Raw genomic sequence first — 23557 nt, 5'->3', positions numbered from 1 at the left:
TCAATTTATGGGTCCTGTGTCTTCATAATTGTGCCTTACTTTTAACGTGGTCTTTATTTTCTATTCTATGAAACCTTATGAGTTTATCAGTTCATGAATTTATCTATTATCCTGCCTCATTCACTAAAATCTTTAAACCTCTACAAACCATCAGGATGGAAGAAAATATGCATGAAAACCACAGATCTAGGGACTTCCTGGTGGTCCAGTGGCTAAAAACCTGCTTTCCAATGCAGGGGACACAGGTTCAATTCCTGGTCGGGGAACTAAGATCCCACATGCCATGGGAAAACTAAGCCTAAATGCTGCAAATACTGAGCCCATGTGACCGAGCGCCCATGCTCCGCAACTAGAGAAGCTCTTGTGCGCCTCAAGGAAGACCCAGCACACACACACACACACACACACACACACACACACACACACACACACACACACACACAGATAATGGATCTAGACAGGAAGGAAAAGTAAAACACGGACAAGCAAGCCAGAAAATCTTCCACAATTGTTATAATGGAGAAAGAACTTTGAGCTTCCTGGCCGCCAAAGTGAGAAGTGAAATTGTGCTAACATATTTTTCCTGCTCTTGCTCTTTTTTCTTAGTTATAGTTTACTGTTTCACTGATGTACATGGGTGGAAAGGGAAGAGGAAGGAAGACCAAGTGATGAAGTCATTTGTGAGAGCTATTCTGCTATGATTCTCACCATGTCATCCGTGATAGTAAAGTTCAGGAATCCCGCTTTATGATAAACTAGGCTGGCGGTGTTGAAGGCATAATTCGAGATGGCAAAGTAGACCATTCGGCTGTGTTCCTCAGGAAGGTTCATGACAGGAGCAAGGAAAGCAACTGGGGAGCGGTCATCTCGGCTAAAAATTTCACCCTAGAGAGAGAGACAGAATCCATTTGAATTTTTCTAAGTCTATCCCAGGGCTAGACACCTGAGCTAGGAGGCTATAGAGTCTGATGAGGGAATACGGGCTAGAGATGCTGCCTGAAATTCCACCATTAAAGATGTTTTCCTTGGAATCTAAAAAAAAAGATGAAAATGAGCTTGTTTGCAAAATGGAAGTAGAGTCACAGATGTAGGAAACACACTTATGGTTACTAGGGGATAAGGTCGGAGAAGGCAATGGCACCCCACTCCAGTACTCTTGCCTGGAAAATCCCATGGACGGAGGAGTCTGGTGGGCTGCAGTCCATGGGGTCGCAGAGTCGGACACGACTGAAGCAACTTAGCAGCAGCAGCAGCAGCAGGGGATAAGGTAGGGGAAGGGAAAAGTTGGGAAACTGGGACTGATACGTATACACTATATGTGTATATATATATAATAGATAGATATATAAAATAAACAGATAACGAATGGGAACCTGCCATCTAGCACAGGGAACGCTACACAGTACTCTGTAACGATCTATATGGGAACAGAATCTTTAAAGAAACAGTGGATGTATGTGTATCTATAACTGATTCACCTTGCTGAGACCTGAAACTAACACAGCATTGTAAATCGTCTATGTGTGTGTGCTCAGTCACTTGGTCGTGTCCGACTCTTTGTGTTTGCATGGACTGGGGCCTGTCAGGCTCCTCTTGTCCATGGAATTTTTCAGGTAAGAATACTGGAGTGCATTACCATTTTCCTCCTCCAGGGGCTCTTCCCGACTCAGGGATTGAACCCAAGTCTCCTGCACTGGCAGGTGGATTCTTTATCACTAGAGTTACCTGGGATGCTCAAATCAACTATACTCCAATAAAAAAAACTTCTTTTAAAAGATGCTTTCCTTTGGGTCAAAGGGTATGTCCAGGATCCCCTAATGAAATGCTCACCAGAAGCTTTGACGTTTTAACCTATAGGACCTCTTGGCCAGCTCTTCAATGCCATCGAGGGCCTGCTCTGGTTAATGTCACCTGCATGGTGGGATAGGTGAAGGAGTGGAGCGCGGGGCCGGGGAGGAAGGAAGTTTCAAGGCTTAAGTGATATAAGACACCGTGGGAGGATCCTGTCTCTGGAAAATACTCCCCACAACTCCATATTGCCCTGCCCTTGACACTTGGGGACCATGGGGATACAGGGACAGATCTGAAACTGGGGAACAGGAGGCCCCAAGAAAGGGCTGAGCTGAGGGAATGCCACGCCGGGGCTGGACCCGCTCAAGCCCCTGACCCAGGACCCTTACCTTGAACATCACGTCCAGCGTTTGGTCTGTTGCTTGAGGGGCCCCCATTAAGCTGTAATCAAGGCCAGCGAGATGATCTATCTTTGTTGTGACTGTGAACCGGGGGAGGGACAGAATTAGAAGGCAGGTGATTTAGAAGGGATAAGGTCTCTGGCTGACCCACACTCCCTCTGGAGAGGTCTCCAGAGCCCCCTGCTCCTCCACCTTAAGACCCTCCACCCAGCCCAGTGCTGGGGCAAAGGGCTCCTTCGCCAAGAAAGAGACGACGTGGTTTCTTCTGTTCCACTGATGATTTAGTCACAAGGGGACTGGTGTGCTTATCTCAGAGCCTGAGCAGTTTCCAGAATCTTACACACACACACACACACACACACACACACACACGCACACACACAGCCTGAGCACAGGAGGAGCTCAGGTCTGGCAACCCCTCCATACCCAGAACTTCACACCAAGGAAGACATATGATAGGGAAAATTCTACAACCAAAGATATTGCTCTTCAACTTTATAACCAAGACCTTGATCTTCAAGGAAACCAGCCACCTACCAATATCAACCAAATAACCAGGAAGGCGGGGCCATATTCAGAGGACCCAGAGACTCCCCTCCAAGGCCTTGGTGGGGGCAGGAGCTCTCTGTCCCACGCACTGGGGCCTCTGTGCACACGTGGGTCTCTGCTGAAGGGAAGGTTAGCAGTGAGTGTGGAGGCCTGGGGGCCAAGGCATCATGGAACACCTCCAATTGTCCAGGGCGTGTCCCTGCCAACTTTACCTGTGTAGCCTAGCTCTGGGGCCTCTGTAGAGAGCTCTTCTACAGGTACACTTATGTGCAGGCAAAGAGGTAGTATGAGATGCTCTCTGCCCCGTTGTTGGCAATAGGAAAGGATGACAGCAAACCTACCTGTCCAGCAGCGGGCTCATTAAATAAATGGAGACACATCCGTAAGATAGAATACTGTGCAGTTATTAAAATAAAGTCTAGGGACTTCCTTGGAAGTCCAGTGGTTAGCGGTTACTCCACGCTTCCACTGCAGGGGGCGCAAGTTTGGTCACTGATTGGGGAACTAAGATCCTGCAAGCTGAGTGGCATGGCCGCCCCCCACCCCAAAAAAAATGAGGTCTATTTAACCATTTTCGAAAACTGTTTGGCAGGATCTGGTAGGGCTGAACCTAGGCACATCACAGGAACCTGTAATTTCTGTCCTGCATGTATATCCCAAGATGCATGTCCATATGAGTTAGAATATTCAAAGCAGCACTACCCACAATGATTTAGAACTGAAACTACCCAAATGGCCTTCAACAGGTCTATAGATAAATAAATGGAGAGACATTATGGCTGATTCTTGTTGTTATACAGCAGAAACCAACACAACATTGTAAAGCAATTATCCTCCAAATTAAAAAAAAATGGAAAGACATGGACACAGTGGATGACACAGCAGGAGAGTGAATGACCTCACAATATGGAACAATATGGACTGACCTCATATTTTATTATTTTTTAAAGATTTTCTTTATGTGAACCATTTTTAAAGTCTTTATTGAATTTGTTACAATATTACTTTGGTTTTATGTTTTGGTTTTTTGGCTGCAAGTCATGTGGGATCTTAACTCCCCAACCAGGGATTGAACTCACACCCTCGGCACTGGAAGGTGAAGTCTTAATCACTGGACCACCAGGGAGGTCCATGGAGTGACCTCATATTTTAAAGTTGAACATAGAAAGCCTTCTGCTTTTGATAAAAGACTGTGATTACTGAATAGGTCCATTCATGTACAAAGTGCAAAGCTGATCTTTGCTGGAAGAAGTAGGGAGAATGGTCACCCTGGAGGGGTGGGTGGTGCCAGAAGGAGACATGAGTGGACTCTGAAAGGCCAGTCATGTTCTGTATATTGATCTGGAAGCTGAGAAGTGTGTGTGCTCAGTTTGTGAAAAAATTTTAAAAACTCCACTTACAGTTTGAGCACTTTTTTCTCTGTTTTGACTTCCACAAAAACATTTTTAAAAACAAGATAAGTTTATATGTGCTGATGAAAAAAGATCTTCAAGGTATACAGGTTACAAAAAAAAACAATGCCTCTACTATTACAGACTAATGTGTATATTCATAATTATACATATTCACATATATTTATGAACAAAAGTAATACATATGTGAATGTATGGTGGTGGTGGTGGTTTAGCTGCTAAGTGTGTCTAACTCTGTATGACCCCATGGACTGTAGCCCGCCAGGCGCCTCTGTCCAGGGGATTTCTCAGGCAAGAATACTGGAGTTGCCGTTTATTTCTCCAGGGGGTCCTCCCAGACCAGGGATTGAACTCCTGCATTGCAGGTGGATTCTTTTACTGATGAGCCACCAGGGAAGCCCATGTGAATGTATATTCATATGCTTATGGATGTGTATATTTATATTTGCACATGCAAAGGAAATATCTGAGAGTACACACTCAAAACAGTTTACCTCTTAGAAGAAAATTTGGGGGGACTTCCCTGGTGGTCCAGTGGCTAAGACTCTGCACTCATAATGCAGAGGGCACCTGTTCAAGCCCTGGTCAGGGAACTAGATCCCACATGCTGCAACTAAAAAAATCTTGTATGCTGCAATGAAGACTGAAGATCCCACATGCTGCAATTAAGACCTGGTGTAGCCAAATAAATAAATAAATAAATATTTTTTAAAAAAGAAGAAAATTTGGGGAGGAAAGGGGACTTTTAATTTTTACTTTTAATACTGCTGCTCCATGTAAGTTTTCATAAGGTACATATTAATGTATGCACTTATAAAAATGAATGAGAATCAAGGATAGGTGGAGTGCCCTACCTGGCAGAGTTTGAAGATAAGGCTGTAGCTCAGAGGTCACCGAGTCCTGAATAATTTCGCAAATCTGAAAAATATGGGAAAAGAAAGCCCGAGTGAGTTTGCTGGCTTTTGTCTGGCCCTGTGCTAACTGCTTCAGTCCCATTGCACATCTTTGCTAGCTGGTCATTGATTCTACAAAAATTTATAAGTGCTTATGATATGCCAGGTACCAAGAAAATAGAAATGATCAGAAACATGTTTGCCCCCGTGTGGACCCCCAGTAGGGTCCACTTGGGCCTGTTAAAGTCCATCACAGGACTGGAAATCGGAGCTAGGTACTTGCCTATGCAGCCAGATGGGGCAACATGGCTGGAGGCACCGCTTGAAACTCCGTCATGAAAGACCTATTCCTTTGGGAAGTGCTAGTCTCTCAGGGTCTGGAATTGGACAGCAGAATTAGATAGTAAGTAGCAACAGCCACACAAATAAGTAGATGCAGATACTTCTTAACAGATTAGCTGGATGGATCAATAGTCCTTGTGTTATCGAGTCCAAGCTCGTTCTGCTTGCTGAACGCTGAACGACAGGCCAGTGGACAGGAGACAGGTAGTAAGACAAGGAAATGTTATTCGGAGAGCCAGCTGACCAAGAGGATGGCAGACTAATGCTTCAAAATAACCATCTTCTCAGGGTCTGGATGTGGGGTTCTTTCATAGATTAGAGATGGGGGAGATGAGGAAACAAAGTAAAAAGGCCATTGATCTTACAAATATCTCCTAGAATGGCAAGCCTTGGAAAGGGGATGTGTTAATTTCTTCCTTCATGCCATCTACAAGTGGACCAGGGGTCTGAACAAAGGCACTTTAATTTAACAGTCAGGCAGAGGGGCAGGATTCTCTGAGGCAGGCCATTACGTACAATAACAAAAGCAAGGAAAAGCAAGTCAAAGAAACAGTTCCAACATAGAGTCAGAATTGGCTTTTCCCTGCAACACTTGTTTCCCCAGCTGCTTGTGGAAGACTCAACCCTCCCATCCAATAGGCTACCATGCATAGTAAGCACTCAGAATTTGTTGCCCCAGGTAAACTGTGTGCTTCTCAAGAAATGGAAGTGCATGTTCGCAAACCTGTTTGCTTTCCTTGCTATTGCAATCACTCAAATTATTTCTTATGTAGAGACTTCCCTGGTAATCCAGTGATTAAGAGTCCATCTTGCAATGCAGGGGATGTGGGTTCGATCCCTGGTTGAGGAACTGAGATGCTGTGGAGCAACTAAGTCTGCTCACCACAACTACTGGGCCCATGTGCCACAACTAGAGAATCTGTGCACCACTACAAAAGATCCCACCTGCTGAAACCAAGGCCCGATGTAGCCAAATAAATAAATAAATATTAAAAATTATTTTTTATGTAAACCCATGAAATAATGACTGAGAAAAGAGTTATTTGTCAGAAAAACCAATGGTAAGTGCTTTGGAAAGGTGACTTGCTTAAAGAAAATGCCAGCAAACTGCTGTGGACCAGAAAAGCTTACCAGGAAAACAACTATAAAAATATGGAAGGATTCTGCATGGAGATCGCTTTGCAAACATCTCTAGATTCTCAGTGTGGTTAAAGAAATCTGAGCTGGAACCTGTAGCAGATGGATGTTAAATGTTAGAAAGACAGTGCTAGGCCAGTCAAGAGAATGTTTACAAAGAACGGTCCTGCATCTTAGGTCAAAAGGAATGTACGTTTACTGTATCTTAAAATATTTGGATTCATATGTAAATATTTTCTTTTTTCGAGGCTGTGTGAGTGAGTCCTCGCCTTATTTGTTTTCCATTTATCTATTTGTTTTTACTTTTGGCTGTGCTGGGTCTTCACTGCTGCACACGGCTTCCTCTAGTTACAGAGAGCCGGGGTTACTCTTTGTTGCAGTGCACAGGCTGCTCATGGTGTGGGCGTCTCCTGTTGTGGAGCACAGGCTCTAGGGTACGGGCGCTCAGTAGTTGTGGCTCCCAGGCTCCAGAGCACAGGCTCAATAGTAGTGGCCCACGGGCTTAGCTGCTCTGCAGCACGTGGTATCGTCCCAGACCAGGGATTGAATCCATGTCCCCCGCATCGGCAGGCCAACTCTTAACCACTGGACTACAGGGAAGTCCGAGTCCTCACTTTAAACAGCTTTTTTTCTTTTTTTTAAATTAACTAGCTATCACCTATCCTCCACAGATACAGTGGAGGAGAGGGACTTATGGGGGGGAGGTGTCCTAGAGCATGCATGTGGTCCTGGCCTAGTAAGAGGGTCACTGATGGCTCCTATGAGGAGGTGACATTTTCAGGGCAAGCCGTAGCTCAGATGGTAAAGAATCTGCCTGCTATGCAGGAGACCTGGGTTCACAGCACTATTGTTGTATAATATTGTTATTAATCATTCTTGTCTCCACATCAGCAGGGGAGCATAAATCCACACCACTGAAGAATACTAAGTCCCACTAGAAAGGCATGGAAACACGGCAGCGGGGTGCACGAGAAGAGGACTGGCATGTTTCCCAAGCTCGCCCAGACCCTGGGACCCCAGAACAAGAAAAGGAACAGAACTGCTTGCCATGTCCAATCCTTGGGGTTTGCATGCTATTTTCACTTCAACCACCAGGGGGCACTCAAAGCCAAAGCAGACTTGGATCAAGAGAGGTGTGCGCCTGTGTTTCCCCTTTCCTCTTCTTTACTTTCTCTCTTCCCAAGCAGTCATCGCTACAAATGCAGCTCCAGGTAGATGATACACCAGAGACAGGATTTTAGGGTGAAGTAGGTGAATGAAAGAACTGAAAGTTAGCATAAACCTCTTTATTTTAGCCAGAGATTCCAAAATTTGGAGATTTCACAGGATTTTTTCGGAGAAGGCAATGGCACCCCACTCCAGTACTCTTGCCTGGAAAATCTCATGGACAGAGGAGCCTGATAGGCTGCAGTCCATGGGGTCGCGAAGAGTCATACATGACTGAGCAACTTCCCTTTCACTTTTCACTTTCATGCATTGGAGAAGGAAATGGCAACCCACTCCAGTGTTCTTGCCTGGAGAATCCCAGGGACTGGGGAGCCTGGTGGGCTTCTGTCTATGGGGTCGCACAGAGTCGGACACGACTGAAGTGACTTAGCAGTAGCAGTAGCACAGGATTTTTTTAAATGGGGAAAACTGACACTGTGGCTGTTTATATAAGACAATACAAAGCAGGTGTTCATGCGTTCACCCAGGTAGGAGCCAGAGCTCCTACATGGTCCACACACTCCCAAAGCTTCCTGCTTGGTCTCCACAGGCACGTAAGTGTTGATTTCCTTTTTGGCTTTTGTGGACTGCAGAGCTGGGGTGGGCAGTGAGCAAAGCCAAGATGACTTTATTCCCTGTTGTTTGACCCTTGGCCAAGCATCTGACCATTTTCTATCTAACTGAACAGACTTGGCATCCAGACACCTACATCTTGCCCTCAGCTTTGCTGCACACCAGCTCCATGACCTTGGTTTGTCCTCTCTGGGCCTTGAGCCCAAATATGCCTGGGCCAGCCCCTAGGGATGTTCAAGTCCAGAGGTCACTGAGGACTTGCACCCAACCCTTGAGAGGCTCAGCAATGCCAGCTGCTTGGACAAGCTTACCTTGCTTTTCAAGGCCTTTCGGAACCTGGACTCGATCTGGTTATGGAAGAGATTCAGCAGCCACCTGGGGAGGGAAGCACGGTGGATGGTCAGCTTGGTGGCACTGAATGCAGAGAAAGCGGGGCAGCAGGGAGAGTCAGGCCAGTTCCCAAGAGAGGGCTCCCCACCCCATCCTGGCCCCTGCTGTGTTCCAGAATCCTGAATGGAATGAGCATGCAGACTCCCATTTCCCAGCACACCCCCTGATTCAGTGTATCTGACAGCCCAGCCCCAAATTCAATATATTTAGAGGAGGGGTTGGAGACCATGTGACTTCCCAGGTGGCTCAGTGGTAAAGAATCTGCCTGCTAATGTGAGAGACAAGGAGACCCAGTTTTGATCCCTGAATGAGGAAGATCCCCTGGAGTAGGTAATGGCAACCCCTTTCCAGTATTATCGCCTGGAAAATTCCATAGGCAGAGGAACCTGGTGGGCTACAGTCTATGGGGTTGCAAAGAGTTGGACATGACTGAGAACACACACCACCACCACCTGGAGAATCCATGTTTTTCTTTTCCTTTTTTGGGGGGAATATATCTTTATTTATTCTTATTTTTAAAATTTTTGGCTGTGCCTCACAGACCCTCCTGCAGTGGAAGCGCAGAGTCTGAAGCACTGGACCACCAGGGAAGTCCCCAATTCATGTTTTTCTAATCAAGGAAACTGAGACTTGAACAGATTGGCTCAAAGGTTTGTGTATTTTTCACAAGCTCTCATTTGACCAAAAGCCTTTGTGTTCTCTCTGTAGCCAAACTGCACGTGTCTGATGGTGGTGAAGCTCTTTATTTTTGGGTGGAAATGGCACACCAACGCCTGCTCAGTCGTGTCTGACTCTTTGCGGTCCCTTCCTCTGTAGCCCACCATGCCCATGGGATTATCAGGCAAGAATACTCGAATAGGTGGCCATTTCTTTCCTCCAGGGTTTCTTCCAAACCCAGGGATTAAAACTGTGTCTCCTGCAGCTCCTGCACTGGCAGGCATATTCTTTACCACTGAACCACCTGGGAAGCCCAGCACACTCACCAATACTCTGGGCTTAAATCTGCTTCTGTTCATCCCAGCAGGTCCCCCAAAGAATTACCTCCAAGCGCATATGATGTGCCCATGTGGTACCCTGGACCGTTGTGCTGATCAGAGGCTTTGGGCCTTGGGTTGGATAGGCCTCTGGCTCCTGCAACGGTCAAGCTGGTCAGTGTCCCCGTGGTGACCTACCCCAAATCTCCTGATATGTCCACCTCCACATCATGGATGTGGCTACTGCAGCTGGAGACAGCCACTTTGGGTCTCCCAGAGGGCTCACTGTCCAAGAGAAGATTGACTGAAATGGTGATGCCCTTGACTTTCACATCAAAGGAGCCGTTTAGTCTCCTAGAGAAGAAAGAAGAAGTAGTAAGTGATTCGTAGACTATGGTCAGCCACCGTTTGAGGGGAAATATAAATCTCAATTCCCAACTAAATGAAACCAGAGTAAGAAGTTAACTACAGAAATTATTACAAATATAGTTATTACAAGATAAAGATTTGTTATAAACAAGGCCACAAAAGATCAAGAAGAAAGCTTGGGTCCATTTATTTATGGTCAGGGATGGGCAAAAGCCTTTCTAGGTCAAATCCAAGTCTCAGAAGCCATAAAGGAAATAGTTATGAGCTTGCCGGCAACTGAAAATTAAAACTTTAGAGAACAACAATGGCATATGCAAATTTTAAAAAATTGCATCGTGAGCTAGCCAAAGACCTAATTTGCTTAACACATGAGCTAATATATGAGTTAATTTCCTTAATACACAAAGAACAACTTATACAGAGTAATAAGGAAAGGACAAAAGAGGAAAAAAAGAGAGGTTCAAGATGTTAACAGAAAGTTCAGTTGCAAATAAGCACATGAGACGTGATTACAAATGAAAATAACAATGATGCCAGGTTTCATCTATCAGAGAGATAAAAAGTTTAGAAGGTTTTCAAACCCAGTGCTTGTGAAGATATGGGGAAACCAAACACTGGTTGAGAGAACACATCAGGAACACAGATTGGTGGGCTCTATCCTTAGAAGAAATGGAGTAGCCCTCATAGTCAACAAGAATCTGAAATGCAGTATTTGGATGCAATTTCAAAAACGACAGAATGATCTCTGTTCATTTCCAAGGCAAATCATTCAATATCACAGTAATCCAAGTCTGTGCCCCAACCAGTAATGCTGAAGAAGCTGAAGCTGAATGGTTCTAGAAGATCTACAAGAGCTTCTAGAACTAACACCCAAAAAAGATGTCCTTTTCATTATAGGGGACAGGAATGCAAAAGTAGGAAGTCAAGAGATACCTGGAGTAACAGGCAAATTTGACCTTGGAGTACAGAATGAAGCAAGACAAATCTAATAGAGTTCTGCCAAGAGAACACACTGGACATAGCAAACACCCTCTTCCAAAAACATGTACTCTACACATGGACATCACCAGTGGTCAACACCAAAATCAGACTGATTATATTCTTTGCAGCCAAAGATGGAGAAGCTCCATACAGTCAGCAAAAACAAGAACAGGAGCTGACTGTGGCTCAGATCATCAACTCCTTATTGCAAAATTCAGACTTAAATTGAAGAAAGTCGGGAAAACCACTAAACCATTCAGGTAGGACCTAAATCAAATCCCTTATAATTACACAGTGGAAGTGAGAAATAGATTCAAGGGATTAGATCTGATAGACGAAGTACCTGAAGAACTATGGAAGGAGGTTCATGACATTGTACAGGAGGCAGTGATCAAGACCATCCCCAAGAAAAGAAATGCAAAATGGCAAAATGGTTGTCTGAGGAGGCCTTATAAATAGCTGAGAAAAGAAGAGAAGCTAAAGGCAAAGGAAAAAAGGAAAGATACACCCATCCAAATGCAGAGTCCCAAAGAATAGCAAGGAGAGATACAAAAGCCTTCCTCAGTGATCAATGCAAAGAAACAGAGAAAAACAATAGAATGGGAAAGACTAGAGATGTCTAAGCGAACATTTCATGCAAAATTGGGCACAATAAAGGACAGAAATGGTATGGACCTAACAGAAGCAGAAGATATTAAGAAGAGGTGGCAAGAATACACAGAAAAACTATACAAAAAAGATCTTCAGGGCCCAGATAACCACAATGGTGTGATCACTCACCTAGAGCCAGACATCCTGGAATGTGAAGTCAAGTGGGCCTTAGGAAGTATCACTATGAACAAAGCTAGTGGAGGTGATGGAATTCCGGTTGAGCTATTTCAAATCCTAAAAGATGATGCTGTGAAAATGCTACATTCAATATGCCAGCAAATTTGGAAAACTCAGCAGTGGCCACAGGACTGGAAAAGGTCAGTTTTCATTCCAATCCCAAAGAAAGGCAATGCCAAAGAATGTTCAAACTACTGCACAATTGCACTCATCTCACACGCTAGCAAAGTAATGCTCAAAATTTTCCAAGCAAAATTCTTCAACAGTACCAAGAACTTCCAGATGTTCAATCTGGATTTAGAAAAGGCAGAGGAACCAGAGATCAAATTGCCAACATCCACTGGATCATCAAAAAAAGCAAGAGAGTTCCAGAAAAACATCTATTCTGCTTTATTTGCAATGCCAAAGTCTTTGACTGTGTGAATCAGAACAAACTGGAAAGTTCTTCAAGAGATGGGAATACCAGACCACCTGACCTGCCTCCTGATAAAACTGTATGCTGGTTGAGAAGCATCAGTTAGAACTGGACATGGAACAACAGATTGGTTCCAAGCTGGGAAGGGAGTACACCAAGGTTGTCTATTGTACCCTGCTTATTTAACTTATATTCAGAGAAATATAAGAAACACTGGGCTGGAGGAAGCACAAGCTGGAATCAAGATTGCTGGGAGAAACATCAATAACCTCAGATATGCAGACACCACCCTTATGGCAGAAAGTGAAGAGGAACTAAAGAGACTTTTGATGAAAGTGAAAGAGGAGAGTAAAATGTTGGCTTAAAACTCAACATTCAGAAAGCTAAGATCATGGCATCCGGTCCCATCACTTCATGGCAAATAGATGGGAAAACAGTGGAAATAGTGAGAGACTTTATTTTGGGGGGCTCCAAAATCACTGGAGATGGTGACTGCAGCCATGAAATTAAAAGACACTTTCTCCTTGAAAGAAAAGCTATGACCAACCTAGTCAGTATATTAAAAAGCAGAGACATTATTTTGCTAACAGAGGTCCATCTAGTCAAAGCTTTGGTTTTTCCAATAGTCCTGTATGGATGTGAGAGTTGGACTAAAAGAAAGCTGAGTGCCAAAGAATTGATACTTTTGAACTCTGGTGTTGGAGAAGACTCTTGAGAGTCCCTTGGACTGCAAGATCAAGCCTGTCAATTCTCAAGGAAATCAGCCCTGAACATTCATTGGAAGGACTGATGCTGAAGCTGAAATGTCAATACTTTGGCCACCTAATGGGAAGAACTGACTCATTGGAAAAGACCCTGATGCTGGGAAAGATTGAAGGCAGGAGAAGAAGGGGACGACAGAGGATGAAATAGTTGGATGGCATCACTGACTCGATGGACATGAGTTTGAGCAGGTTCCAGGAGTTGGTGATGGACAGGGAAGCCTGGTGTGCTTCAGTCCACCGGGTCGCAAAGAGTCAGACACGACTGAGCAACTGAAATGAGCTGAACTGATCCTGATTGTAACTACATAGCTTTGGTTCAGTAATTTTACTTCTAAGTCTTTAGTCTGTGGCTTATGCTGTCAAGATATTTGTGTGGGGAAGTTCACTGAAGCATCATGGGGAATAGCAAGAAATGAGGAATTAAGCTTAAATGTCAACTAGTCAGGACAGGTTCAATAAGTCGTGGGCATCTATGTGAAGAAGGCTTTACAAAGAATGAGATCAATGTGGTCCAGTTATACAGTGAAATATTACTCATTCATACAAAGGAATAAAGCACCGATACACGCTGTAGTGTGGATGAACCTCAAAAATATTATGCTCCATAAGGGACTCCCCTGGTGGTTCAGTGGCTCAGACTCTGCACTCCTAAAGTAGGGGGTGTGGGTTCAATCTCTGGTCAGGGAGTAGAGTTTGCTACATGACATGGCTGAAGATACTGTGTACTATAACTAAGACCCAGTGCAGCCAAATTAATTAACTAATATTAAAAAAAAATTATCCTGCATGACAAAAGCCAGAAAAATATGTGTGCTGTACGATGTCATGTATATGAAAGGTCCCAGATCGGCAAATCTATAGAGACAGAGGCTGATTGGCGGTGGCCCAGGGTTGGGGGAGGGGCAAATGGGGAGTGAGTGCTTAATGGGTATGGAGCATCTTTTGGGGTGATGGAAATATTGTGGGATTAGGTAGAAGTGGCGGTCACACAACGCTGTAAATGTACTAGATGCCGCTGAATTGGGTACTTTAAAATGGTTAATTTCATGTTATGTGAATTTCACCTAAGGAAAAATTTTACATTAAAAGAAGTTTAAAAAAAGAATGAGCTAGATATTCATATGGTCATATGAAGAGATCTTGAAGAGTATGGCATGATTCCTGTCATGGAAATTGAATTAATATGCAAATATTAATGACTGCCAGCAAAGGTTCATGTAGTCAAAGCTATGGCTTTTCAGTAGTCAGGTTTGGATGTGAGTTGGATCATGAAGAAGGCTGAGCACCAAAGAACTGATGCTTTTGAACTGTGGTGTTGGAGAAGACTCTCGAGAGTTCCTTGGACTGCAAGGAGATCCAACCAGTCCATCCTAAAGGAAATCAACCCTGAATATTCATTGGAAAGACTGTTGCTGAAGCTGAAGCTCCAATACTTTGGCCACCTGACGTGAAGAGCCGACTCACTGGAAAAGACCTTGACACTGGCAAAAATTTAAGGCAAAAGGAGAAAGGGTTGATAGAGAAAAAAGTGGTTAGATAGTATCACCGACTCAATGGGCACAAATCTGAGCAAACTCCAGGAGACAGTGGAGGACAGAGGAGCCTGGCATGCTGCAGTCCATGGGTCACAAAGAGTTGGACAAGACTTAGCTACTGAACAACAATTGATGACCTATATGAAAGTGTTAGTTGCTCAGTCATGTCCGACTTTTCATGACCCCGTGAACTGTAGCCCATCGGGCTCCTCTGCCAATGGGATTCTCCAGGCAAGAATACTGGAGTGGGTTGCCATTTCCTTCTCCAGGGATCTTCCTGACTGAGGGATCAAACCCAGATCTCCCACATTGCAGGCAGATTCATTACCATTTGAGCAACCAAGGAAGCCCAAGATACTGATCTACATGCTGAGCATCTTTCTAAAGCAGTGTTGTCCAGCAGAAAGATAATGTGAACTACATGTAAGTGTAAAATTTTCTAGTAGCCACATTTAAAAGAAGCACAATTAAAGGAGTGAGAATAATTTGAATAGTATATGATTATCATTTCAAAATGTGATCAACATAAACATTATTAATGTGATTTCTTATGTTCTTTTTTGTACTAAGCCTTCAAATCTAGTGTTTTACACTTACAACAGATCTCCACCTGTTCCGGCCACTTTTCATGTACTCAGTAAGGACATGGGGCCAAAGGCTGCTATATTGGACAGAGCAGGTCTACAGTGTCAGTATGGCCAGGTCACCCATATTTGCCCTCCTGTTACGGGCTGAATTGTGGCCCCTGAATTTGTACGTTAAAGGCCACTTAGTTCCGGGAATTTGACTGTATTTGAGATAGAGCCTTTAAAGAAGTGATCCAGTTAAAATGAGGCCATTAGGGTGGCCTACAGTCCAGTCTGTCCTCCCAAGAAGAGGAGACCTGGACACACAGAGGACCACCAGGGGTGCAGGCTCGCAGAGGGATGGCTCACAGATGGAAGACATGGTAACAGAGCAGCCATCTGCAAGCCCAGGAGAGAAGCCTCAGAGCAAACTAAATCTGCCCACATCTTGATCTTGAACTCCCAGCCTCCAGAAGTGTGAGAAAAAAAAATTCCCGTTGTTTGACCAGCACCCCCCATCCCCTGCCCCGCCTTGGCCCAGACTGTGACATTCCATTATGGCAGCCTGAGGAGACTAACCCACCTTCCATCCAAGGACCTCAGAAGTCAGAGAACAGTTCAAAATGCTGGAGAGGTCAGGCCACCCTTGACCAATGGCAAACAGGAGACTGGGGTAACTCAGAGGTGTGCTCTGCCTACAATGTCCCCAAGAGGGTTGTCCCCAGGAGGGTTGAGCTCCAATAGCTGCCAAGCCGACTCCTTTCTTCCCCACCTCACTTCTGCACAAACCTTGGATGTTTCCCTAAGTCACTCACCAGATAAAGTACTTGCACTTGAATTCTTGCCTTGGGGGTCTGCTGTGGGGAAAGCTAGGAACACCTTGGACCCAAGAAAGATGGAATGAAAGCCAAGGTCAAGGTTCCAAGGGCCTGGGAATATAGCCAACTTACAGAATCCTCTTGCGCACCTTCCAGTCGCCCGTGACCTGGATGAAGGAGTCGGAGACAGAGAAAAGCAGGCCCTGGTTGGGGAGCAGCTTCAGAGCAGAGCCGAGCAGCTTACAGCTCTGAATGTTCAGGCTGGGGAGAGAGACCCACAGAAGAGGCATCAACGTGGAGGCAGAGGCAGGTCTAGTCTCTGCAGGGGTCTTGCTCTCACCCTGGGACCTGGTACCCAGCTCCTACTTACCTGCTGTGTGCCCTGAGCTAACCACGCAGCCTTGCCAAGTACTTTGCACGCACTGCGTCAGTTGGTCTCACAGAGGGGGTCAGCACTGTTCAGGTTCCCTTTTCACACAGAGGGAAAGAGAACATCTTGGAAGGGATGCATTTGCCCAGAGTCACACCATCAGGATCAGAGCCCACAGATCTCACAACCCTGGCTGGGACCCCAAGTAAGGTGCAGAGATGAACCCCATCATCATTTTCCTCTCCACATCCAGGTGGGGAACTCATTCAGAGAAGGCTGAGGGCAGCCTCAAGAAGAGACACGAAAGGCCTGGGAAAGCAAACCCAGACCATACGTATCCCGGGGCTGTCAGTGGGAAAGGAATGGTCAAGTTCCCTTTTCTTTGCCCAGTGCACAGTAGGTGCTTGATAGATGTTTAGTGATGGACTGAATAAAAGAAGGACTGAAAGATGCCATCAGTGGTGAGCAGAGAGGGGTGTGATGAGTCATGGGCTCAGTTGTCAAGCCTTCAAAAAGTGATTGATGTCTTTTCAAAAAATATTTATTTATTTATTTCTGGCTGGGTTGGGTCTTCACTGCTGGATACAATTTTTCTCTGGTTGCGGTGAGGGTGAGTTACTCTCTAGTTGTGGTGCGTATTTATTTATTTATTTCTGGCTGGGTTGGGTCTTCACTGCTGGATACAATTTTTCTCTGGTTGCGGTGAGGGTGTTACTCTCTAGTTGTGGTGCGAGGGCTTCTCACTTCAGTGACTTCTCTTGTTGCAGAGCACAGTCTCTGGCACTCTTGGACTTCAGTAGTTGCAGCGCATGAGCTCAGTAGTTGCGGCTCCCAGGCTCTAGAGCACGGCTCAACAGTTATGGCGCACAGGTTTTGTTGCTCTGAGGCATGTGAGATCTTCCAGGATCAGAGACTGAGCCTGTGTCTCTTGCATTGCAGGTGGATTCTTTACCACTGAGCCACCTGGGAAGCCTGATGCCTTTCTTTTTAAAGCATCAGCTCCTCTGGTCTAAATATCCTTTGAAGACTCAGGTGAAATGCCACCCCCTCCAGGAAGCCTTCCTTGACTCCTCCAGATGTGCCAACCTCGGCTCTAAGAGTTGTGTTACTATATCTAAAGTTAAAGGTTTATTTTTAAAAAAAATTTAAGGTCTATCTTCCCTTCCAGACTACATCCAGTGTCAGGCCAGAGCCTGGATTATCACTCCAAAGAGGCAGAAAGTTATCCCCATTTTACAGATAAGGAAACAAAGGCTCAGGTCACATAGCTAGTGGCTCTTCATTAATATCTGTTGTATGAACAAATGAAGGGCCCAAATTCCTTCCAGAACTTCCCTCTGAACTCTTCGAGGAACCATCCCACCACTGCCTGCCCCAGAGAGGTCTTAGGCCATCCTGGGGCTCTCTTTCCCTTCCTCTCTGGACACCACCCACAGCCCCTGCCCAGCCACCTCGGAGCCCCACCTGTGGAATCCATAGTCCACACTGCCGAAATGTTTGATCCTGACGTCCCCGTCGAAGTTGGGCAGTGTGACTTTGTGCAGCTTTTTCTGCAGAGCCAACAGCTCCTCTTGGGCCACTGAGGACACAAAACAGCTGGGAGTCAGCCTGATCGGCCTGCCTCCCTCTAAACCCTTCAGTGGCTCCTACCTGCCCTGGGGAAAGAGGTCAACTTTCTGTTTAGCATTAATATGGTTGCAGGTTATTGAACCCCTCTAGAGCAGGGGACTAGAGGGGAACTCTGTGGGTAAACAATCTGCCTGCGGTGCAGGAGTGGCAGGAGACACAGGTTTGATCCCTGGGTGGGGAAGATCCCCTGGAGGAGGACATGGCAACCCACTCCAGGATTCTTGCCTGGAGAATCCCCATGGATGGAGGAGCCTGGCGGGCTGCAGTCCATGGGGTTGCAAAGAGCTGGACACGGCTGAAGTGACTGAGCACGCACGCACACCCAAGAGCCGCAAGTGGCAGGAGAGAAATTCAGGAGCTTCACTGCACTCCAGGTGGGGTGGTTATGTTCATGCCCATTTTATGGATGAGGAAACAGAGGGTCTGTCTTTGTCAGCAGCTCCACGAGAGAGGAGTGCCGTGTGCTTGGTGGCTGGGCCTCTTTCCTGTCCTTCACAGTGTCTAGCCTGTGTAGAAGAGACTGCAAGGATTTTAGGGCTAGGATCCTGGCACTGGCGTCTCTCTAGCTGGGTGACCTTGAGCAAGTCCTCAACCTTGGCATTCTCTGTCTGTCCCAAAGCAATGACAGCAGTACTTTCCTCACTGGGGTGGCATGAGGATTAAAAGAGATCGCTGCAAGACTTCCATGGTGGTCCAGTGGTTAAGAGTCCTCCTGCCAATGCAGGGGACACGGGTTCAATCCCTAGTCTGGGAAGATTCCACCTGCCGCGGGTCCCATGTGCAACAACTACTGAGCCCGTGCACTTTAGAGCCTATGGTCCACAACGAGAGAAGCCACCACAGTGAGAAGCCCATCTGCCACAACCAGAGAGTAGTCCCCGCTTGCCAGAACTAGAGAAAGCCCGCACAACAGTGAAGACTCAGCAAAGCCTAAATAAACAAATTAACAAATAAAATTGTTAAACCAAAAAAAAATCTAAGAAAAGAAAAATGTTTAAAAAGAGAGAGAGAGATCTTTGCAAAGCCTAAAGGAGTCTGATAGGATAAAAAGCACTCTTGCATGGTGCCTGGCACACACGAAGCACTCAGTAAACACCCAGGAGGTCAAAGCAGGGTGGATCTTGTTTAAAAATATGGAAAGAAACCAAAATGTCCAGTTCTAGAGTACTGGTTACACGTACACAGTGGAAAGGAGGAACAAGAGGCAAATTTTGCCTGATGGTAACCCATTCCAGTACTCTTGCCTGGAAAATCCCATGGACGGAGGAGCCTGGTAGGCTGCAGTCCATGGGGTCGCTAAGAGTCGGACACGACTGAGCGACTTCACTTTCAGTTTTCACTTTCCACTTTCATGCATTGGAGAAGGAAATGGCAACACACTCCAGTGTTCTTGTCCGGAGAATCCCAGGGACGTGGAGCCTGGTGGGCTGCCGTCTATAGGGTCGCATAGAGTCAGACACGACTGAAGCGACTTAGCAGCAGTAGCAGCAGCAGAGTTTCAATATAAACAGTATTCACACTAGGACTTTCTGTTTATTCAGAGGTATGAGAGACCCAGGATTCTGCCCTTGGAGTGGGTGTGTGTACACAGATGACCACTGATCTCCCCAACTCTGCCTCTTACCACTTTGCAGCCCTCCCTCCTGCACACACAGGAGCTGGTACTCTCCCAAAATGCTATCCCTTGTCCCTGGCTAACTCTCAAGTATCATTTCTGCCTCACCTCCTCCAAGAAGGCTTCCTTGATTGCCTTCTGTCTGGCTGCAGCCAATCTGGGCTCCCAACAACTCTTCCTGAGGGAATGTTATTACCCCATTTGAACAGATAAGGCGATTGAGGCTCCATATATGTGAGGAGCAGCTGTCCATCAAGTATTGTGGGGAGTAGTATATAAATACCCCCAATCCCTTGCCCCTTGGAAAGATGATTTCTGAGGCTTTGTTTTAGATCTTAAATGAAAATTACAAATGAATTATTATACAAAACAGAAACAAGCTCACAGACATCGAAAACAGACATGATTATGGAATATGGATGATGGGACAAATTAGGAGTATGTAATTAGCAGATATGAACTACTATATATAAAACAAATAAGCAACAAGGATTTACTGTATAGCACAGGGAATTATATTTAATATCTTGTAATAACCGATAATGGAATATAATCTGCAAAGAACTGAATCATTTTGCTGTATTCCTGAAACTAACATATTACTGTAAATCAACTATACATCAATAAAAAATAAAAACAGTTCTACTTTTGCTCATTCTTTAAAATTGAAGTATAACATCTGTAGAAGTACAACCTAAAGGGCACTTGTCTTATTAAAAGTGTTAGTCACTCAGTCCTGTCTGACTCTTTGTGACCCCATGGACTGTAGCCCACCAGGGAATTCTCCAGGCAAGAATACTAGAGTGGGTTGCCATGCCCTTCTCCAGGGAATCTTCCCAACCCAGGGATCAAACCTGGGTCTCCTGCATTGCAGGCAGATTCTTTACCATCTGAGTCACCAGGGAACCTACTGCGAGGTAATTCTTACATGTTTATGCATCCATGTAGCCAACACCCCGAGCAAACCACGGGGCATTCTCAGCACCCCTGCAGGCTCTCTGTGCCCCTTCTGGGTGGTCACCACCACGCTAACCTCTAGTTCTAAGTGTATTCTAAGTGTGTGTTTTCGAACTTGAGCAAGAATTTTCCAGCAAAACTGTTCCCATCACAGGGGCAGTAGCTGGCTCACTGACATGCCTCTCCTGGCTGTCTTCTGTCTTATCTCACGTGACAATCCTGCTATAGCATTTCCTGGAATCATCTCCCGAAACAAACATTCACCCCCAAATCTTTATCTCTGTTTGGCTAGTGGGAACCTGGCTAAGACAAGCAATGTGCCCACGTGTCCCAAAGGCTGAGTGACAAGGCCAGACCCCAAGCCAGGGCTGCCTGACCAGGAAGCCTGCACCACCCTGAGGGAGAGAGTCCCCTCTGTGTCCCCAGCTGTCCCCAGAGCAGCCTGGGGCCAAGCAGGTCAGCCAATCCAGCCGACAGCCGCAGCTCCCTACCGTACTCCAAGCCCTGGTCGGTGATCCTGACGACAAGGCCAGGATTGGCCCCCAGGGCCCCGGAGGTGAATGTGAGCAGGGTTCCCAGCAAGAGGGAGGGCAGGGTGCCCTTCAAAGTCACCATCCTGGATTCCCAGGGGGCTGGGCAGGATCTGTCGCAGCCTCCAGCTGGGCCCAGCTCCCTTAAATAGCTGAGGCCTGAGGGCTGGGGCGGCTCCTGAGTGGGGCAGGTTCCTGGGACCAGGAAGGGGAGGCCGGGTGACTGGAATCTGCTTGCAACACTGTTGGGGTCACGGGTCATTTAAAAGCCCAGTTGGCACTGCCTGGGAGACAGGGTGGATTGGCCTGGGTCCAGGTGACACTGTCCACCCTTCCCACAAAAAGGCCCCATGTTCATTTCCAGGAAGGCCTGGGTTTTATAGACAAGGAAGCTGAGGCTCCGAGAGACCATGTCACCGCTCAAGCTCACACACCCTGGTAGGTGGCAGAACTGGGAATCAAAGCCAGTTGTTTCTGTAAAAAAATTTCCCCGCCCCATCCCACCTTCCCTGCCTCCTATTGGGAAACAGGTTTTCTCAAACCCTGCTGATGGTAAAAGTTGTTGGAAGGCAACTTGGCCAATCCTTGAACTCCTGCCTGCCCTCCTCCAGGGGATCGTCCCACCCGGGATCGAACGAGAATCTCCTGTCTCCGGGATTGGCAGGTGGGTTCTTTACCACTAGTGCCATCTGGGAAGCACTAGCCATTCTCTGCTTTTCTGTAATTGTGGTCTTTTAAAAATAAGTCCCGCTGGAAGGGCAAATGGCAACCCACTCTAGTATTCTTGCCTGGAAAATCCCGTGGACAGAGGAGCTTGGCAGGTTGCAGTCCATGGGGGTCACAGTTGGACACTACCAAAGCAACTTAGCACAAAAATATGTCCACAAATTCTCTGATACTCTTTCCATCAAAAGCTGAGGTCTCCTTGAAATTGAAATTGTGCCCTCTCCTTGAAATTGGATAGGTCTTTGGAATGCCTCAACACCCTGACTGTGGCAGGGTCATAAAAGACACTGGAATTGGGCTTGGGATCTGAACTTCCACACTAAGTGCAGGGAAGCCCATACTGGGCTTCTCTGTGCCCTGTTGTTTGTATCCATCAGACTGAGGATTTAGGACTCCGCTGTCCCCACTCCAACCCCTGAAAGTAACCTAGGTGCTCCTGGGGGCAGTGCTGAACCTTTTGAGTCCTATGTTTCTTCCAGCATTGAGTGAGAACGGGCAGGAAACCAGCATTTATTGGGCACCTACTATGTGGGGGGCACCATGCTGCTTATGCTACATTGCCACCTCTCAGCCTGCAGCAGCCCTTTACGGGATTTTAATCTCCTTTTGAGCCAAAGAAACAGGCTCAGGGGGGTGAAGTGATTAAGCCATCGTCACCCATCAGGGATTTGAAACCGGCTATGTGGGGAGCCGTTGGAGAACTATGGTCAGAGAAGCCTTCTCCGAGGTGACGTGCTGAGCAGGGAACCTAGGGATGAGGAGGAGCTGCCTTTAGGAAAAGCCATACCAGGCCAGCAAAAGGCAAGGACAAAGGCCTGGTGGCAGTGTGCTTGGGGGCCTCTGCTCCTTGGACTCAGCCTGTCAGGGTGGAGTGGGGAGCTCTGGGCTGGGAAACTGTAAACCAGGGTTCCCACCTTGCCCCTGCCTGGCCGTGGATCCCTCAGCAAACCTTGTTTCCTCGAGTGCATCTATTTCCCTTGTAAAATGAAGGGGATAGAGCAGGTGACTCCCTGGGGCTTTTTCAGCTTGGAGATGGTGGGGAGGGGAGACGGTCTGGAGAGTGAGGACCTCATGGGGACACAGAAGTCACCCTTCCTTTGGGATCAGTCTGAGAATATCCAGACTGGGGGCTGTTTGCAGGGGCGGGAGTTCCCGTAGTAGTGAGCTTTGGACCTTAGACTTTCCCCCACCCCAACAGTCTGCCCCAGGGACCCAGGCCTGGCCTCTACCACCACAGATGCTGTGGACTTCAAAAATATTCACAGCCTGAAAGTTGAGAGTTATGTTTTATTTGGTGTGAATTTTTAGGACTTCAAGCCTGGAAGACAGCATCTCAAGTAACCCTGAGAAAACTGCTCCAAGCAGGTGAGGTGGGGAGCCAGGTGATACAGAAGTTGTGCAATAAAAGGCAGGTAGTCTGAACATCAAAAGATTATTGTTAAAGAAAACCAGATACCCCAAGTTAAGGACTTTAGCTCTTTTCTATGTATGGGAAGATACAAGAGTCTGGACTCACTGAAATCATTTATTTGACATGCACCTCAGCTTTCTGGGGCCAGTATCCTGTTTTCACATCCTGAGTTTCCTCAGGGCTCACCTTCAGGAGTGACTGCAGGCTGATGACTGCTAGATGACAGGTATTCTTTGCTTATTCACATTGTTGCAGGGAGGAAGCCAATTCTGACTCCATGTTGGACACTGTTTCCTTGACTTGCTTTTCATTGCTCTCGTTATTCTAATCATACTTACCAGCTTACCTGGAGGACCCTGCCCCTCTGCTTGAATG

General features: G+C 46.4%; 1 protein-coding gene across 1 annotated transcript in view; it reads right to left on the bottom strand.

Moving 5' to 3' along the window:
* Nucleotides 1–21168, bottom strand: part of LBP (lipopolysaccharide binding protein) — a 37345-nt gene extending 16177 nt beyond the window's left edge. The window contains exons 1-8 of the mRNA XM_068987291.1: nucleotides 21007–21168; nucleotides 17779–17893; nucleotides 16077–16205; nucleotides 9867–10022; nucleotides 8616–8679; nucleotides 5008–5071; nucleotides 2181–2272; nucleotides 709–885 (exon numbers count right to left, since the gene is read on the bottom strand). Of these exons, the coding sequence (XP_068843392.1) occupies nucleotides 709–885; nucleotides 2181–2272; nucleotides 5008–5071; nucleotides 8616–8679; nucleotides 9867–10022; nucleotides 16077–16205; nucleotides 17779–17893; nucleotides 21007–21130 (921 nt within the window). The 5' untranslated portion in view covers nucleotides 21131–21168. The remainder of the gene's footprint in view (nucleotides 1–708; nucleotides 886–2180; nucleotides 2273–5007; nucleotides 5072–8615; nucleotides 8680–9866; nucleotides 10023–16076; nucleotides 16206–17778; nucleotides 17894–21006) is intronic.
* Nucleotides 21169–23557: the final 2389 nt, after the last annotated feature.

The sequence above is a fragment of the Capricornis sumatraensis genome, chromosome 15 (genome assembly GCF_032405125.1).
Source record: "Capricornis sumatraensis isolate serow.1 chromosome 15, serow.2, whole genome shotgun sequence".
Taxonomy (NCBI): domain Eukaryota; kingdom Metazoa; phylum Chordata; class Mammalia; order Artiodactyla; family Bovidae; genus Capricornis; species Capricornis sumatraensis.
The sequence above is the reverse complement of the archived record's forward strand: the minus strand, read 5'-3'. Positions and strand labels throughout refer to the sequence as shown.